General features: G+C 39.6%; 1 protein-coding gene across 7 annotated transcripts in view; it reads left to right on the top strand.

Moving 5' to 3' along the window:
* The window catches only part of BAZ2B (bromodomain adjacent to zinc finger domain 2B), a 306755-nt gene that overhangs the window by 247033 nt on the left and 39816 nt on the right, over window positions 1-19906 (top strand). For 2 of the 7 annotated variants that reach the window (XM_054722924.1, XM_028141179.2), the window contains exons 1-4: window positions 11302-11487; window positions 13745-14166; window positions 15911-16095; window positions 16919-17011. In XM_054722924.1, the coding sequence (XP_054578899.1) occupies window positions 13769-14166; window positions 15911-16095; window positions 16919-17011 (676 nt within the window). In that variant the 5' untranslated portion in view covers window positions 11302-11487; window positions 13745-13768. The other 5 variants (XM_028141153.2, XM_054722923.1, XM_008138659.3 and 2 more) reach the window with 5 other exon arrangements.

The raw sequence follows: 19906 nt of genomic DNA, 5'->3' as shown, positions 1-19906 counted from the left end.
GTGGATTCAGTCTCCTCCAGCGTGAGTTGTTCAGTTAAACCCAATCTAATGAGTTGGAACCAAAACCCGCAAACAGTATTTCATATTTCAAAACTAGAAGTGGGTAGAACAGAGAGGGTTCCTGCAAGGGCCTACTTTAATGAAAACTGCTGGGTTTCGTCAGCGCCCATTCTTCTATAAAAGAAGGGCACAGAGTGGGGTTGCCTTTATCTCACTCCGAACATCGCCTAGAATTCTCTCCGGGATCTCAGTCTCCCCAGCATTAATCATTAACCTTTCCTATGGTAAGGAACAGCCTACAGAGATAAGTATTTCTCAAAGCAGCTTTAAACTGTTGTATACGAATTATACACATGTTATATGATTCCATTTATAAGAAATTTCCAGAGCACAGATGGGTGCTTGCCTGGAGGTGGGAATAGGGAGGAATGGGGAGAGACTGCTTAAAGGACAATGTGTTTTGGAACTAGATAGAGGTGGTGATAGGACAGTGTTGTGAATGTACTAAATGCTACTGAATTGTCTACCTTAAAGTGGTTAATTTTGTGTTATGTGAATTTCACCTCAATAAAAAATAATAATTGCAAGAAGAACAGGAAATGGATAAGGTTATAAATAAGGCCTGAATTAACTCTGTGAGCTCATTACAGAAAAAGAAATTCTACTTCTTCTATTGTTGCACATAATAAAAGAAGGAGGGAGTGGAAACTGTACAAGTTATTTCATCAAAAAAATACCTCCACTTTTATCAGGTTGCTCAGAGCTTTAGTGTGTGTTGCAAAGGTATTTATGATGGGAAAGTTATCTTAGTACTGGCTTATCATAAGTTGGAATTCATTTAAATTTGAATTTCCATAAGCCCTGAAACAAACCACTCCTTTCTTACCAATAAGTTCAGGCAGATTCATTCATTTTCGTGTTCTCTTCCTCATGTTCGTACAGAAAAAGAGAAGTGGGCTATCCCGCTAAAAGAGCTACCCCACTCTGTGCCCTTCTTTTACTGAGCCACAATGTTGCTTTTTTTTTGAGGCCTGGGCCAGCCAGGGTGTGTGGAAAGCTTGGCTTCCTCCATTGCCGGGGACAATGTTGCTTTTTGAAAGCCAGTTCCTCATCATGCTATCTTGGGTGAAGGGGCAGCACATGCTTTTTTGCTTTTTTTGGATCATCACACTTCCAGTACTTGAGCAAAAAGAGCATATTTAAAGAGGGAAGAAGAGAAATGGGATGTATGTAGAAGCCACAGGGCAAGTACAATGTTGACAGTGCATAGGAAGCACTTATATCTAGTGCACGTAAGTATTTGAATGTGAACAATAGGGGTTCTACGAGCGATACGGTTGGTCAGGGGTGTTAATAAATGAATCAAATGGGATGAGTCCTATAACAGAATTGTGATATAGGTAAACCAGGAAATTGGATGTGGGGAAAATGCTAGTAAGTTGAAATTTATCTTGTTTTTCAGAGAAATCTGTTTTTCCATTTCATCTGTCTTTAAATCCTATGTGGTTCAGACCACATGCAATTATTTTACATATTCCATGTATAAGCGGGTATAATATGTTTTCTATCACTTTAAATGCAGGTATCCTAATCTTTTTCTTTTCCCTTTCAGTTTTCCTTTTTATTTTACCTTTTATTACCTCTTCATTTGGTTACAAAACAAAGCAACTTCTAAATCATGTGTTTTCTTTCAGGTATCCGAGCCCTGAGTCCTTTGCTCTGGATGTCAGGCTTGTGTTTGACAACTGTGAAACATTTAATGAAGATGATTCTGACATAGGCAGAGCTGGCCACAGTATGAGAAAGTGTTTTGAAAAAAAGTGGACAGATACTTTCAAAGTGAGCTGAAGTTATAATCTCTCTCTCTCTTTTTTTTCCTTTTAAACAAGGACAAATGAGACCAGCAATGTGAACTGAATTTACATAAATGTGCAAGGCACATATATAATGACTTTTTTTCCTTAAAATAAGTATCACAAAAAAAAAGTATCAGAAGAATGATACCATTTTTAAAGGCTTCACTCCTACAACAACCAAGGCCCTTGGTTATTGGTTTGTGTGATTTATCAGCTAATTTAGGTAGAACAGGGAAGCACACCCAAAGAATTTTCAAAGGAAAGGGTGTTATAGTGCAATAGCAATTAAAATATATCAAATCGCACTGAATATTCAACACCAGAGCTCTAACGTGGGAAATGGTTCTCCTTTCCCTCTCAATAAATATCTATTTTTCATTTTTTTACTTTGTAGTTTATTTTTTAGTGAATGTATTTAATTTTATGAATTATTTATGATTAAACCACATCCAGAATCTTCGTTTTCTGTGAAAAGGAAGAACTAGTAAATTGCTTTAAATCTTGAAAATACAACAAGGAATGTTTTAAAATATAAAACAAAGCCAAGTTAAACTGTTTACACTGATGTGCTATAAAAGCACCAAAAATAAACTTTACTGTAGAGTTACAAGTACATTTATATATATATATATATGTTGCTGCATCACTTGTGTAGTTAAATTGTATTTCAAGACAGTGAAGAAAAGTTGACATGTATATACTGTTCATTATTGTTTATATTGAGTCTTGCTTTAAATATGTATTATGTGTATATATTGTTTGCAGACATTATTGTTTATGCCTTAGAAGGACTGTAGCATTTTATTTTAGTCTGAAGGTAATTACAGCTCTACAGCTTGTACAGTAATTATCCTCTACCAACACTGTGGCGTCTCCTTGATCTTGGTAGTGCCTGCCTTTGAAACAGGGTGTAGGGGATATTAGTTTTCCATTTTTTCTATTTTGTTATATAATTTTAAGCCACCAGGGCCTAAATTAAAGTATAATCATTTGTATCCATGTGGAATAAAATTGTGACAATTTCCTACACACACAGTATTTTTTCATAGAAACATTTCCCTCCCATTTGCCTTGCCTCAGAAATAAATTTAAAAGACATTTGTAACCACTGTGTTTTATCTACTGTGTGTTGTGGTGGCCTGTTGGAGGCAAATAGATCAGACTTTTTTTTGTATCTATGTAAGAGTACTTGAAGTTTTATTTAAAATAAAATGTTGTGGAAAAGGTAGCATTCTTTTTTTTAGGAGTGTTATTTTTCACTACTATGTGTGGCACGGATACAATAAAGACTTTTACAAACTAGTTTTTAGTTTTTCTTAATCTGAAAATATAGTCTTTTAAAAAACAATTAATTTAAATTTGATTTTTATAGAATCATAAGGGAGGAGCAGCAGAGTGTGGTTCAAAGAACATTGAGCTGGGGGAAGGTGGGTCGGTATTAAGTCACGTGATAGAACTTTCATGATTCTCTGAAACTCTGGACCACGTTTTTTTTGTGTGGTTGTTGGTTTTTTACATTTTCAATATGAAAATATTAAAATAAACTTTAAGGTGTTGTTCTGATAAATGTCTCTGTTGGTAGACATATAACCCCATGAGCAATAAGAAATTTCGATCATATAAATTAGTCTAATAAGTCAGGAGACACGAAGTGCAGCACTCATGAAAAGTGACGTGACACCTTGCTGGGCTCCGGCGCTGCCGTGTGGAGCTTGTTGCCTAGTGCAGAGGGGCCCTTAGGTCAAGTCCTTAGGCAATGGCTTTTAATGGTGAAGGGAGAATAGAAAAGTTTGGAAGAAAATATTCCTAACTTGAAAATGCTTCAAAGCCACAGAGTATTTTCCAAAATCCCTAGACTGTTTGTGAAGACTTACATAAAAATCAGCTGTTATTGTGTAAATATGTCAGTTTCTGTTAACCACATATTGCGGTGATGCCTTAAGGGGCTGGTGCTTAATCAGAAAATACCATGTGGAGCAGGAAACAAGGTGGTGCTATGAGTAAAGGCTGTGGTTTTGTGTTTATAAAACCGCCAGATGCTCCATGGGGAGTCTTCTTCATGAGGGCTTTTTGCCTTAGGGATGATACATGCTTATGTTAGTTTATATTAGATGGTATACAAGTGGCTTATTTGATGATAACGTCTGGTGTTTGAGAGGCTCATACTGAGAAATAAAACACACACACACAAAAGAACGATTTTTCAAGAGTGATCATTTTCTTTTAAAAATAAGATACCCTGCCCAGCAAGTGTGGCTCAGTGGTTGAATGTCAACCTATGAACCAGGAGGTTACAGTTCGATTCTCAGTCAAGGCACATGCTCTGGATTACGGGCTCAATCCCCCGTAGGGGAAGTGCAGGAGGCAACTGATTGATGATGAGAGTCATCATTTATGTTTCTATCTCTCCCTTCCTCTCTCTGAAATCAATAAAAACGTTTTTTAAAAATTTAAAAAATAAGATATCCTTGGGTAAAGCCAACTATACTGTATTGTAAGGACGTTGTAGCACCCCTAAGGGACAGCCAATACCTAGCACCAGCTCACCAACAATGTGACTGTGGCATCTTAGAAGGAGACCCTTCAGCCCAAGGCAGACATTCAGATGACTGGAGCCCCCACCGACATCTTGACTGCAACTTCACAAGAGACCCTCAGCCAAAACTACCCAGCTAAGCCACTCCTGAATTCCTGACCCACAAAAAAAGATGAGATAATAAAGGTTTATTACTGTTTTAAGCCACTCAGTTTTGCGTAATTTGTTGCTGTGGCCAGTTTCTCTAGGATCTTCCGTCAGGAGGATCTGCGCGCTCCAGGCGACCACTTTCCACTCCAACACGCAGTGGAGGAGGATCCTTTTTCCTACCTCCCAACCCACGGTCACTGTTTATTGGGATTATTTTTCGCTAATAATTTATTACAGAGCTTGAATTTGAGTAATGTGTTTCAGAAACTATCAAGCAGTTTCTCTAGTCATATTAGCAGCTTCAACTTTGATTTGCCTTTTGAAGTTTTTGTTTTATGTAGATACTGTATCTAACCCTATCTGCTTTCCAACGACTAAGGTTTCCAGTGCCATGATATCTAGGAAAAGAGACTGGATCCCCTGAAAGATGCCAGGTGAGCATAGAGTCAACACAGTGAGAAAGTTGTTCTTCGGAGTGTTTTATCCAGGTGTTGGTGGGGCAGGGGAACCAGCCCTTCTCCATGACACCGCAAAGCACAACCGAGTCCCTGTACCTGACAACTTCTGGGCCTGCTGGACAACTCACATAAATTGCACATTTTGTTCCTGAGAAATTGAAATATCTCAGATTTCTTTATTATCACATTTTCTAGTTCTGCCTGTTTAAAGTTATATCTAGCCATCTGATTGGAATTCTGGGTATTTTCCAAGTTCATCATGAGTCAGATGTTTATCGACATGCTCTTGTTGTATACATAGCAATTCTTGTGCATTATATATGGATGTAATTTGTTTTCTTCTCCTTTCCAAATTTCAGTGAGCAGCTAGAATTCATATTCCCCCATTACTAAGAGTATTACTATTATGGGCTATTTAGCTTCCATTCTCACCTGACATAGTTCCTCAAGAGCTTGTGATTTACACATTTTTAAATATCCAGCATCTAGTATAATATCTGACATATTAAAGGTACCTAATAAAACTTTGCCAATAAAGCCTTCTAGTCAAGGAGAATATTCAAAAGGATGCACCGCACTCTGAAAGCAATACTAAAATTGGGGTTCTAAGTATATTTTAGGTAACAGCTATGCAAGAATAAAAGTTTGATTGTCCAAAGTTGTTTTCAAAAGAACAGTTCTTACTGTATGTATATTTGGACTATAATTCATGAGTATGTAATCATACTACTTTATAATATCTTGAAGCTTAGTCATGTTCTGATAGAGTATACCTCTTTTCTGGGACATGTTGAAAAGGCTCATCCTAGATAATAAAAGGCTAATATGCAAATTGTCCCCTCAGGAGTTTCACCGACAGGGAGTTTGACCACTCGCTATGATGTGGCTGACCACCGGGGGGTGGCACGGAATGCAGGAAGGCCCCAGCCAGCAGCCAGAGGAAGGAAGGCCCCCATCAACCCTGATCACAGGCCAGGCCTAGGGACCCTGCCTGTGCATGAGTTTCGTGCACCAGGCCTCTAGTGTCAATAATTAAGGGCCTAACTAACAAGTCCCAGTTAAATTCAGTAGGTGAAAAAGAATGGGTCGTCTAATACAAGTGGAATTTCTTTGTAACTTTCCAGATTCCTTCTCTCTGGTCTTTAACTTTGACCTCAGCCCCTTCCAAGAAGGACTCCAACTTTGATCTCATTTCCTATCAAAGGGGTCAACATCTGCCATCTGGCAAAATCATTAATACCATAAAACCAGAGACTTCTAGCTTTCCATCTCCCTGGGCACATGGTGAAATTGTATTTCCTATACTCCTTGTGGTTGAATGGGGCCATTTGACTTCTAGTTCTGGCCAAAGATATTTGAATGCAAATATGTGTCTCTTGCAAACCAACCATTTAATTTCTCTTCCCCCCCCCCCCCCCCCGGGTACAGCAACTAGTAATGTTCAAAATGATTCATGCTTTGTTAGCCTAGTTCAGTGGTCAGCAAACTCATTAGTCAACAGAGCCAAATATCAACAGTACAACGATTGAAATTTCTTTTGAGAGCCAAATTTTTTAAACTTCTTCTAACGCCACTTCTTCAAAATAGACTCACCCAGGCCGTGGTATTTTGTGGAAAAGCCACACTCAAGGGGCCAAAGAGCCGCATGTGGCTCACGAGCTGCAGTTTGCCGACCACTGGCCTAGTTCCCAAATAACTATGATGAACAGAATTCCCTACCAATTCACAGCATATGCAATAAATAACTTTCTTGCTTTAAGTCGCTGAGATAGTGGGATTCATTGTAACGTCACCATATTCCAGCCTATCCTGATGTTTACAGAATGGCTATCAAGCCATTGGATTAGAAGGGGTAAGGGAGAAAGTAGGCTTTGTAAGACATATCCCATTTCTGTATCCCACACCTAAAAAGGGGTCCTAGAAAAGAACTAGAACGCACAATAGAGGAAAGTGTGATAAAAGATTACAAGGATCTTGGGAAAGCAAGTAGATTGAACTGGACTAATCTACCATTGTCAGAAAAGACTGCTAATGTATATCACCCTAGGTTCAAAAGGGGAAACACTGCTTTTGAAAAATGTGATAATGAAAAACAGAGAGAGACAGAGAAAAATGGAGGTGCTGGAGGGCCTTCTGAAACTGGGATGCTGTGAATTTGTGTGGACGATGCCGTATGCTATTTGGAGACTCAAACTGTAATCCACCTAAAGGAGCATGATAGGATTTTATTAATGCAAAGAAGCCCTGGGCTTCAGTCAAAGCAGTGCTTAGAGGGATTTCAAATTCATAGCCTAAACTTCCAATAGAAAAACACAAGCAAACTAAACATAAAGCACGCAGAAGGAAAGAAATAATGGTTACAGCAGAAATTAATGGAACAATACAAAAAGAATAGAGAAAAGCAATTAAGCCAAAAAGATGGAAAGAGCAACAAAATTGACAAAGCTTTCCCTAAACTGGCTGAGAAAAAGAAGACTCAAATTACTAAAGTCAGGAATGAGGGAACATTGCTACTGACCTTATGGAAATAAAAACAATTATAAGTGAATACTATGAACAAGTGAATGCCAACAATGAAAAAATTCTGAAAATAAAATTAAGAAAACAATTTCATTTATAATAGCATCAAAAGAATAAAATACTTGGGAATAAATTTTAACAAAAGTGCAAATGTGTGTCCTATTGACTAAAACACTGTGGAAATTAAAGAAACCTAAATAAATGGAAAGACATATGTTTATAGATTGGAAGACAATATTGTTAAGAAGGCAATAATCTTCAAATTGCCTACTAATTCACAATGCCTACCAAAGTCCCAGATGTCTACAAATTCACAATACCTACCAAAGTCCCAGATGGCTTTCTGGCAGAAATTGACAATCTATTCTTAAAATTTATATAGAAATTCAAGAGACCAAAAATAGCCAAAACAACCCTGAAAAGGAGCAAAATCAGAGGACTTAACACTTGCCAATTTCAAAAAGCACTATATGTGGCATTAATCCAGAAAGTGTGATGCTGGTATAAGGAGACTCATATAATCAGTAAAAAAAATTGAGAGTCCAGAAACAAACCTGAAATTGATTTTGACAAGGATGCCAAGACAATTCAAGGGGAAAACAGTCTTCAACAAATGGTGCTGGAATAACTGGGTACTCACAGGCAAAAGAATAAAGTTGGACCTCTCCTTTACAACACATACAAAAATTAACTAAATGGATCACAGACCTAAATATAAAAGCAAAAAACAAACCCAGGAAAATGCTTAGGAACACTGTAAAGTACATTATTGACTAATCATTATGCTGTACCCCTAAAACCAATACAAAATAATATTGAATGTAAACTGTAATTGAAAAATAAAAATTTTAAAGTCAAAATAAAAATGAATGTACTTGCAATATAATGCATGTAGGAGTAAGTCTTTGTGACCTTGAGTTAGACAAAACCTTCCCATATACTATACCAAAAGCACAAGTGACAAAAAAAATAAAATAGATAAATTGAACTTCATCTAAATTAAAAGTTTGTGCTGCAAATAATACCTTCAAGAAAGTGGGAAGACAACAAAAATATTCTAAAATTTCATTGTGATGATTATTGCACATCTTTGTAAATATACTGAAAAGCATCGAATTGTATGCTATAAAGGAGTGAATTGTATGGCCTATAAATTATATGTCAATCTGTTTAAAAACAAAAGAGTCATTGGCTCACTGTTGAGTTTCAAGGTGATACAGTCCTTGTAGGTGTGGACACAGATGTTGCCTGTTTCCTAAGGGAATATGCCTGAGAAATTAGGAAGTCACAGGAAAGATGAGTCATATTAAATATGTTCCAGGCAGAACAAAGAGAGTCTAGGCCTGGTACCTATTGGTCTGATAAAAAACATACTCGGGTATAATTATTCTACATAGATAAAGGTGAATAAGATTGTTTAAACCGCGAATGCTTGTGTCAGTCCTGGAAACATTTCCATAGAAAACGCCACAAGACAAGACAGAAAAAACAAACGTCTGGGTAGTTTTCTTTGGACAAGAGAATTTGATATAACAAATTCCTTTTAATTTTTATAACTTTGGACTTTAATTTTCAAGGAAATGTAACCTTTGGGTCTAATTTCACCCTGTGAATTTCATGTTGAGAAGTGGTTTATATTCATTTTATGTTGGTCCTTTTGTTGTTGCAGTATCTTTAATTTACTCACTTAATCTCATTGTATAATCTCTCATAAGCAAACTTGGACAATATGGCTGAACATATTTAGAATCAGAACTAGAATAGGGAGTAAATGGTTAAGGTTTGAGCACAGTATGACCTCAGAATCTATTTAATTAATACATTGTTCTGGTCCAGTTCAAAGCTTTCTGGAGCAAAATCCACACTGACCTCTATAGATTAAAAGTGGCTCACAAAAGAACAATAGTTGGCCTTAGGGTAGTGACTTTATGAAGGTTAGTGGCAAGACAGTCCAGAAACTCCGGACTTCCTGCAGTGCCTTCAAGAGATGGCCACACTCCTGGCTAGCTTTGCTCAGTGGGTTAAGTGAAGAGAAGAAAAAGCTGCCCAATGTTTGGGGTTGTTTGTATGGAAAATAATACAATAATAATAATAATGCAAGAATAAATTCTGTGTTTCACATACAACCAAAAACCTACTTTTGCCCCACCCTGTATATGGAACACCACCTCATAGGACTGTTCAACTCTCATTACGTGGTTATGGAAAGATGGCCAGTTTGATGGTGTACAGTTTATTTAAGGGCAAAGGATAAAGAGAATTCAGAAAATGTTCCATAATGCAGAAGGTAACACAGCACGCTCCCAGGGTTCCAGGTTCTCAGATCCTCCGAGTTCTCCTCAAAGGCACTGTGGATGGTACTAGGTGTGGAGAGTGAATGATTGCATCAGCTTGAGAGAATCCCTTCACTCTTCTCATGGATTTTTTTTTTAACTGTTTTTTGGGAGTATAATACACACACAAATGCACATATCATAGGTGTTGAGCTTGATACAGTTTTGGGAACTGAACACGTAAGAGAGTTCTTACATCTTGTACTCTACACTGCTCAACTTTTCTGAAAACTGCGGCGTTGGGTTTGCCTGCAAAGCAAAACAACACCAAGGCATCTCTGAGTATTTACTGTGAAACAGTTTTTCCTAAGCTCATCATCCCTCAGCTGGCTCACTCTTCAACCACATTTAAGACTCATTCTTACACCCACCTTTTCTGATTACTCCAGCGCCTCTCTGTCCTTTCAGTTCTGGGCCATACATTTTGGTAATCAGTGACTAATTGCTTCACACCCCTTCTGTTCCCGATGCAATTGTAGCTTGAGAGCGTGTATTGCTTATTATTTAATTGAGCAGTTAATTTAACATTGTTTTCTATACTCCTCAAGTAGAATTATTACAAGGAACACAAACAGAAACTAATGATAAAGTGGGATTAATTACTGACCACAGTTACATAATTAAATTGCATAAAATAAAAGAATGCATCAGATCTTCAACATTCCATTTCAAAGTCCCAACTGTTTTGACCCTGTCCTGTGAGAGAAGATAACCAGTTAACTCCTGCGATCAAAGATCTTTATAGAGTCTCTCTAGTGTATTTACAATATATTTTAATTAATCTCGCAGATTGCAAACTGTAGACCAGAGAGTAGCTATAATAAGGCTTCCCTTTTTGCAACTGCCTTTCTCTGCAGGACAGACAAAGACCATATTGACCTTAACGTCTCCATGCTAAACTACTGGCAGGGGTTTCTGTGTAGGCAGGGGGTTCTTTAACATACTTTACTTAAATAATATTATAACCAATTTTACTCATCAAAGTAGTGAAGTTAAAAAAATATTACTCAAGTCTGTCAAAAATGTGGGCAGGCACACAATCATGTGTTGCTGAAAGTGTATATGGCAATATTTATAAAAAGAATCTTGAAACCCTTATGCCCAGTGATGTCATTTCTGTTGAACAGTTTTCTTAGTAAATATGTTCATGAGTGGGGAGGACTGCGGAGAGGAAGGAAATGCATACATTTTCAGCGGGAATAACCGGACATATGATAGTGTCTCCTTTAAAAGCACATCTCAGGCACTCGCTAACCTTGGGACCTCAGCTTCCTCAACTGGGGAAAAAGTAAAAAAACGCGACTAAAGACTCTCCCTCAATCTGGCTCCTGTTCCTCCTCCAGTCGGACCTCAGAGACCGCCCCTTGGAGGACGGGGGAGCACGCATGCGCGGAGACGCGGCCGGCTCCTGGGGGCGGGGCCGGCTCCTGGGGGCGGGGCCTGCTCCTGCGCTTTAGGGTTCGAGCGGGCGCCAGCCCCGCCCGCCTCACCTGCTCCGGGCCCGCCCGCGCCGCACCTGCGGGTCACGTGGCCCGCGCCGCTAGCGGAGCACCTGAGCGCGGGTCCCTCGCGGTGTTGGTCTTCCAGGGGGAAGGGGCCGCCCCCATGGGCCAGTTGAACAGCGGCAGCGGCAGGTGCGGGGGAGCCCTGGGGCCAACCCCACGCTCGGGGTGTCTGAACCCCTCCGTCTGGATCTAAGTGCGCGGCGGGCACAGGCCCGGACCTTGACTTGGGGGAGGCGCGGCTGTGCGGGCGGGGCCGCTGGGACCGCGGGGGCACCCGTCCCCGCGCCGGGGAAAGCCGGGCTCCCGCCAGCCGCTGAGTCCGCGCCGGCCGGGCTGGCTCGCGGAGTCGGGCAAAAGCTTGGTCCCTGCGTGCGGGGGAGTGAGTCGCGGGCTTTATTGGGGGGCATTCTTGGCACTTCCGGGTTTGCTTTGGACCGGATGGGGATGTGTGTGTGGACGCGGGCGAGTTGACTCCGTTCGCCCGGGGATGTAGCGTCTGGCGTGACTGCCGAGGCCTCCGCGGTCGCCCAGCCCCTGAGGCTTGAGGTGCTCCTGCAGAGGAGCTGCTGGGCCGGCCGGTCTCTGCGCTTGGCTGTGGGCCTGGGACGGCGGCGGGAGCTGAGCGCCGCGGGGCGTGGGAGCCAGCCGGCCGGGGAAATACCCGTGGGCGCTGCACCGTGGGGATGGGGTGCGCCGAGAGGACCGCTGATCCTGCTTGTTTTCAGTGTAATAACGCAGGCGGTGATCTACCAGGAGTTTACCCGTGTGTGTGTGTGTGTGTGTGTGTGTGTGTGTGTGTGTGTGTGTGTTGTGTTTCAGGCTTTATTGGAGTTTATGTTTAAAAAAAAGAGGCTGGACTTTTGGGCTAAGATGAAAATGGGAAAAGGCATGCTCCACCTTTTTGTAGAGATTACTGTAAGATTAGAACAAAATTTGAATTTTACAGTCCAAGGTTATACCTATCCCTTCAGAGCTGATTATTTATTACCTCATTCTACACCATTTTTTTTTCCACTGTGAGAATTTTTCTTAAACTATTGGTAACTTTTAAGTTTTCTCATTTTTGCATTTATGTCCACATAATATTTAAAGGGGGTTTGGAAAAGAATAAATATTCAACAAGCATTTACTTGAGCACAGTATGTGCCTGAACACGGTTTTACACTCCGTGGCTATAGAATGAGCCAGACGGACAAGATCTCTACTCCTCTAGAGCGTACATTCTAATGGGGAGAGACAAATAAGTACATCAGATGGTGGTAATTGCTACCCAGAGGATTGATGTGCCAGCCCAGTGGTTGGCAAACTCATTAGTCAACAGAGCCAAATATCAACAGTACAACGATTGAAATTTCTTTTGAGAGCCAAATTTTTTAAACTTAAACTTCTTCTAATGCCACTTCTTCAACGTAGACTGGCCCAGGCCGTGGTATTTTGTGGAAGAGCCACACTCGAGGCCAAAGAGCCGCATCGCGAGCCGCAGTTTGCCGACCACGGTGCTAGGCTAGAGAGGGGCTGCTTTAGGTTGGGAAACCCTCTCTGAAGAGGGACACTGAAATTGAGATTTACATGCAAAATAGGATCCCAAACGACAAGGGAAGAGAATTTCAACCGCTTTATGACGACTGAAGGTCAGGAGTCTGGCCAGAGAGGAGGGAAAGAAATGAGGGAGAGGGAGCGTGGCAGGCAAGAGCCAAATCATATAGGGTTTTGTAAGCCCTGGTGAGGAGTTTGGATTTTATTCTAAATTTGTCAGTTTCCTTCTCTTGGTTTCCTGGATTTATTAATTTAGTTCTTCACCTCATTTTATTCTTTATCACACAAGATGACAACGCATGACATGATAGTTTACTACACTGCCATTTATATTTTGAATGAAACCTTTTGTTAGTCTTTATGAGTGGACCCTACACTTCTGCATCTTAAAGGCAGAGCATGGCCTTGGCTCCATCCTATGGAAGGAGCAGCCGAGACTGTTAAAATAGTGAAAATCTCTTTGATTTGAGGTGAGCAGATCTGGAATGAGACTGTGAGGAGAAATAATGAGTTAAGGGAAAGTCTTCAAAGGTAAAACTAAAATCTGACATTTTAGATATTCAATGTCAACTCAATTTGAAGTTAAGGAGGTTCTGTTTTAGGAGTTACGGAACTTAATTGGTATGGCGATGGTGACTGTGATCATCATTAGAGGTTATAGTCTTATAAAATTTTTTTTCCTGCCAAATTACCCTTATCCCTGGTACAATACATTGTCCTTTAAAAATATGAATGTAGGAGCTTTCATTGAACAAATTTTTAAATTGATTCTGGCCCCTGTGTATGGATTCAAGTTGGCATTTATTTGCTTTCGAGGATCAAGTAACCTTTATCTATTTCAAAATTGCAGGACATTTTACTTCAACTGAAGAACATGGTGAAACTAATTCACACATTAGCTGATCATGGCGACGATGTCAACTGTTGTGCCTTCTCCTCTTCCCTCTTGGCTACTTGCTCCTTGGACAAAACCATTCGCCTCTACTCCCTAAGTGACTTCACTGAATTGGCGCACTCTCCATTGAAGTTTCACACCTATGCTGTCCACTGCTGCTGTTTCTCCCCTGCAGGACATGTTTTGGCATCATGTTCAACAGACGGAACCACTGTCCTGTGGAACACTCAGAATGGACAGACTTTGGCAGTGATGGCACAGCCCAGTGGGAGCCCCGTGAGGGTTTGCCGGTTTTCCCCAGACTCCACTTGCTTGGTATCAGGGGCAGCTGATGGAACTGTTACTTTGTGGAATGCGCAGTCATACAAATTACATAGGTATGAATATTTAAACCCTTTCCGTTTTCAGTCCTTTTAACAGGCCTACCAAAAAAGAAAAAAAAATTTTTTTTCATGACTTTAAGATTCAGATAAATTTCAGACATCACAAGGAAAAATATTTTGACCTGTCTTCGGAAGGTCATAAGAACAGATGTTTACTGTGATTCTTGATTTTTGTAGCTCGTTGGCTCAGGTGTTCTTAATAAAGTAATGGCCCTGGCCGGGTTGTTCAGTGGTTGGAGCCTCACCCTGGGACTGAAGGGTCACAGGTTCAGTTCTGGTCCAGGGCAGGTACCTCGGTTGCAGGCTCCATCCCTGGCTCTGGTTGGGGTGCATTCTGGAGACAACCAATCAGTGTGTCTCTCTCATATTGATGGTTCTTTTTCTGTGTCTCTCCCCCTCCCTTCCACTCTCTCTAAAAATCAATGGAAAAAATATCCTTGGGTGAGGATTAACAAATAATAATAATAATAATAATAATGATGGTTGGTATGTCCCACTAGTAAGAGACACAACTATTTCCTGACGGGATTCTTGCTGGGTGAGAGACCAAGCCCAGAAGGAAGAGCCTTGTGATTAGAGTGGTGTTGTATTATCATTACTTAAAAAAAACAAACCCAAAAAACAAAAAACACCAACACCTGAAAAACTGTTGGATAAAAACACATCATTTAATTTACATGAGTAATGTTCTTTTACAACTTACCAACATTAAAACTATGTACTTTTGTGTACTTACATTGTGGTGAAATGTTTATAACACAAAATTTACCATTTTTAAGTGTACAGTTCAGTGACATTAAGTACTTTAGAAACCATAAACATTTCATTGTTACCAATTAAAATAGCCTAATGTACCTTCCCTTCTCCCTACCCCTCAACATCATTCAGAGCACAAATGCCAGCTGGTAAACAAGTGTTGCTCATTTAGGTTTAGGTCTTTGGGTTGAAGCTGATGTGTTTCAAGTGATGTTAATAAACTGTTTAAGGAGAAAGCACAGAGAGAATGGAATGTCTTTAAGTTATATTCTAGAAATGAAATACAGCTGTCAGCTGAGGAATCTTTGAATTCTGCCTCTGTAGTTCCCCAATGAATGTGATTAATGATATAAAATGATACTGCTATAGATTTGAGCACTGGATGGGACTCTGCACCAGTCATTGTTTTTTTACTAGTTTATCTTCCCTAAACGAGAAAGTGATATTGTTAGCACACTAGCACAGTGCTTCTTTATCTTCCCAAGATCATTTTAACTCGTTCACAGCATTTTCTTTTCATAAAGAACTTGCATTTGAAGATGAGGTGAAAGGCCTTACTATTGCTTTTGGATGATTTTAATACAAAAGTTGAAAGTATCTTTAACCCCAATAACATGTTATTCAATAAAAATAGTTTCATCTTTTTAAAAAAATATGTGACTCTAGTTTATATTTTTGGTTGTCATCACTTTTGTTAAGTTTTGTATATCTTCATGTGTCCATACATACTGACTTGCTGTGCGGGAAAATAATATGAAGGCATGTGAACTTTGGTTTGGCTTGAACATGTTAGTTAAGATAATGTTTAAATCCTCTTATTTTTAGAAAGCAGGTTTCAGTTTATAGCCTAAAAATATTTTACTTCTATAGACATCTATGACCCTTTCTAGTTCTGTAATAGCCAAGAAATTGTGCTATAAAGTAAAAGATGCTATGAAATGAAAACCTCCTTTTTTTTTTTTTTTTTTTGCTTTTGTTCCAGATGTGGTAGTGTTGAGGATGGCTCCTTGGTGGCCTGTGCATTTTCTCCCGACGGAAACCTCTTTGTCACTGGCTCCTCATGTGGAGACTTAACAGTGTGGGATGATAAAATGAGATGTTTGCATAGTGAAAAAGCACATGATCTTGGAATGACCTGCTGCGATTTTTCTTCACAGCCAGTTTCTGGTTAGTCACTTTATTCTTTTAAGCACTAGTGAATCCTATTTGTAATTTGTATATGACTTTTGGTTCTTGTTTCATCAAACAAGGAGCCCTTTTATTCATTTTAAGGCATCATCCTTTTCCATTATGTTTTCTAATCACATTGAAATGACAAAGAAATATATCAGACTCTTTAGTATATGTATATTTCTGGTACTAGGTCTTTGAAATCTGTGTATATTACGTCACGTCTCAGTTTGGACTAGCCACGTTTCAAGTATTCTGTAGCCACATGTGGCCAGGCATTACCTTGTTGGCTAGCTCAGGTCCAGACAGCAGCAGGATGGTGTTGGCATTCCCCTATTTCAGACCCATCCTGGCTTGTTAAAATAATGTTTAAGATGAACTGTCATATCCCAAAACACAAGCCCTGTAAGTACTTTACATGTTCTGTTTCCCTGCCTCATCTCAAATCACACGTGGCCTCATGCACTTTCTTGCCACACTGGCCTTCTTTCATTTCTTCAGTGTTTCTAAGATTTTCTAAGGGTTTTACATGTGGACCCTTCACCTGGTTCACTCTAGATTTCAGCTGGAAAGAAGTCACTCCACATGAGCCTCCCCTGCTCTTACCTCCTGGACTCAATTTAATTAACTCACCCCTCATTCTTTGGCAGGGCCAGACCAAATGATTTCTTGGACTTTATACGGCCCTTGGGCCGAAGGTTCCCCACCCCTGGTTTAAATGAATAGAATTAACATGTCAGTATAAGAAAGTGAAATATTGTTGGTTTAGATGTTTTTATCAATTATTGTGTACTTATTTTTAATAAATTTACATTTTTAGATGGAGAACAAGGTCTTCAGTGTTTTCGATTGGCATCATGTGGTCAGGATTGCCAGACCAAAATTTGGGTTGTTTCTTTTAGCCATATTTTAGGTATGTATTCAATTAGTAGTTCTCTAAAATTGTTTGTGATCCAGATAAAATTTCTATTTTAATTGATCTTTTTGCCTAAGGTCCTCTGGATATCTAAGAGTGATTATTGAAATGTTTTAAGAACTTTTAATCAGAGTAAGACATACAAATGTTTTAAAAAGTTTGTGCTGACTGCTGATTGTGACCTCACCGCCAGCACACACACAGGTAACTACACTTTGCACTTTATCTGTTTTCAACACTTTAGGTGGTTTTCACACATCTACACTAATAAAAGAGTAAGATGCAAATTGACTGTACCTTCGCAACGCCCACCAGCCAATCAGGAGTGAGTATGCAAATTATCCTAACAAAGATGATGGGTTAATTTGCATACACAGGCGCCGAGGGGCGGGGCAGGACGTGTGACGCAGATGTTCCACATGCCCCAGCCGCTCCGGGCCTCTGGGCAGCGTGGGAAGGCCGAAAGGCGGTGTGGGCTGGAGCAAAGGCGGTGCCAGCAGCCAGGGGAAGGAAGGCCCATTCTTGCATGAATCTTCATGCATCGGGCCTCTATAGTCTATAAATACGGTTTTTACCACCAGATTTTAAATTTATTCACTGTAGTTATTGTTTATTGTTTTTCTTGAGTCTTTTCCTCGTGCATTGTACTATTCCTTCAGGTGACCCTTTAGTGAAGAAACTGAAGTCGTTCAATTTTGGAACACAGTGTCCCTTTATGTTATTTCTTCTCTCCTTCCTCTCTTTATATAACTCCCATTAATTGTGTTGGACCTTCTGACCTGATTTTCTATGACTGTTTTCCCGCCCACCTCCCACATTTATCTGTTTATCTTTTTATCTTTTTTTCCACTTCATTGAAAAATTCCTTAGCTTTATCTTTTAATCTTCTTCTGAGTTTTTTCAACTAATCGATCACATTTTCAGTTTCTAAAAGCTCATCTTCTCTGTTTCTTTTTCATAGTGTCCTCCTTTTATTTTATGAATGCAAGATCTCTCAAAAGCTCTCAGGATATCAATGAAAGGCTTACTGTTTTGTTTTTAAGTTCCCTTGTGTCCTGATCATCCTTGTTTGCTCTTTGCTGTTTTTTTGGTTTACCCTGATCTTTCTCTTTTTTGTTCTTACTTAAAGCAAATGTCTGGTGGTCTTGTATTCCACTGACATTTAAAAATTAGACAGTAGGATGTTTAGAAGCTCTGTGCACATGTGGTTTGTTTTGCTGACTTCCCTTTAGTATAGGAGGTGGGTAGTTGCCCTTATTGGGGAGAGGTTGGGAGCTTAGAGAATTTGGGGGTTCACCTCTGGAACTGCCCTGGAGCTCCCCTGGCGGTTATTTTCCTTAGAAATCTTTGCCTGGGGAAGAGCCTCTGGCTGTGGAGCAACATGCTGTGGCAGGTCAGGGAGGAAGACACTGTTTCACAAACAGACTTTAGTTACCTTTTCTATTTCCAGGTCTATATTTGTGTCATTCAGACTTTCCTTTCCCCCAGCTGTTGATAATCCCAAATCTTTTGGAGTTTCCTAGGGCAGATTAGTTTTCTCTAGGCATTCTGGGCTATTACTCCTCTGAACTACCTCATCAATTAATTCCCTTTCTGCCTTCCCAAAATTGGTTTCAGTTTCTGGTTTGCTGATGCCCCGTTCCTGTTCTCTTCATTGATGTGAATTTATCTTTATTAATTCCCTTATTAACATTTTATTATTTATTTTTATTTTTTAAAATATATTTTTATTGATTTCAGAGAGGGAGAGATAGATAGCACATCAATGATGAGAGAGAATCATTGATTGGCTGCCTCCTGCCCGCCCACACTGGGGAGCGAGCCCGCAATCTGGGCATATGCCCTGACCCGGAATCGAACCATGACCTCCTGGTTCATAGGTCAACGCTCAACCACTGAGCCATGCCGGCTGGGCCCTTTATTACCATTTTAATGGGAACTCTGAAATATATGGTCAATTGGCCATTTACTTCAGACACCTAAAAATATTCTTATTTTATTATCTAATAAGCTTCAGTTATATCACAGACTACATTTTGTTCATAATTATTATGAAAGATAAACAAAGTGCGACAGTAAAGTGGTAAGCACAGATTTTAACCAGTAATACACTATTGCAATAGGGAAAAGAGTCCAGCATGAACTGAACTCAACCTCAGGTAATACAGAGGTGACTGGGCATTTTAAAGGAAGAATAAGGTAATAAGGAAGTGGGTAACTAGGGGCTCTGTGGAGTCAAGGAAGTGAAAAATTAACAAAAAGCAGGAAGATGGGGGGTTGATTCATGTGAAACCCATCTTGGTTTGCTAATTGGAGCTTAAGGAAGTTAAACTACTAACTTCCCACAGGGCCTGGGAGTCAGGAACCCTATCTTCAGGTGTTGGATGAAATAAATAGTAAAAATTTTTTGACAGCCTTGAGTTTTCTCATGCAAGCACTTTAAGGAGGCTAGAGTCATGCTGGGGATGCAACCTTGAGCTCTTAGAAACTATGTTAGTCTTAATAGGCCAAGATCAAGGACTAGTTGAGAAGACAACTCAGAAGAATCTGGCAGAGTTTGGTCAAAGAGAGACTCTTTGTCATTATACTAGTGTATAAAGAAGGGCCTATTATCAGGAAAGAGATTCATTTCTTTTTGTGGAAATTTCCCTGGTAGTTATTTCATTGCATATTAGGTTACACTTAGTAATGTATTCAGTTACTTGCTGAGGAGGATAAGAGTTCCTTTATTTCTCTTGTCTATCCTACCTTTGCCTTCTGTTCCTGTCAGAGTAAAATTCTTATAAGAAGCCATGAACATAGTCATATATATAGATGTTCTATATTTGTAGATGTTCTAAACACAATATATATATATATTTTAATATATATATTTTTTCTTTATTGATTAAG

Source organism: Eptesicus fuscus, chromosome 11 (genome assembly GCF_027574615.1).
Source record: "Eptesicus fuscus isolate TK198812 chromosome 11, DD_ASM_mEF_20220401, whole genome shotgun sequence".
Taxonomy (NCBI): domain Eukaryota; kingdom Metazoa; phylum Chordata; class Mammalia; order Chiroptera; family Vespertilionidae; genus Eptesicus; species Eptesicus fuscus.
Note: the sequence above shows the minus strand (reverse complement) of the source record. Positions and strands in the feature narration are given on the sequence as shown.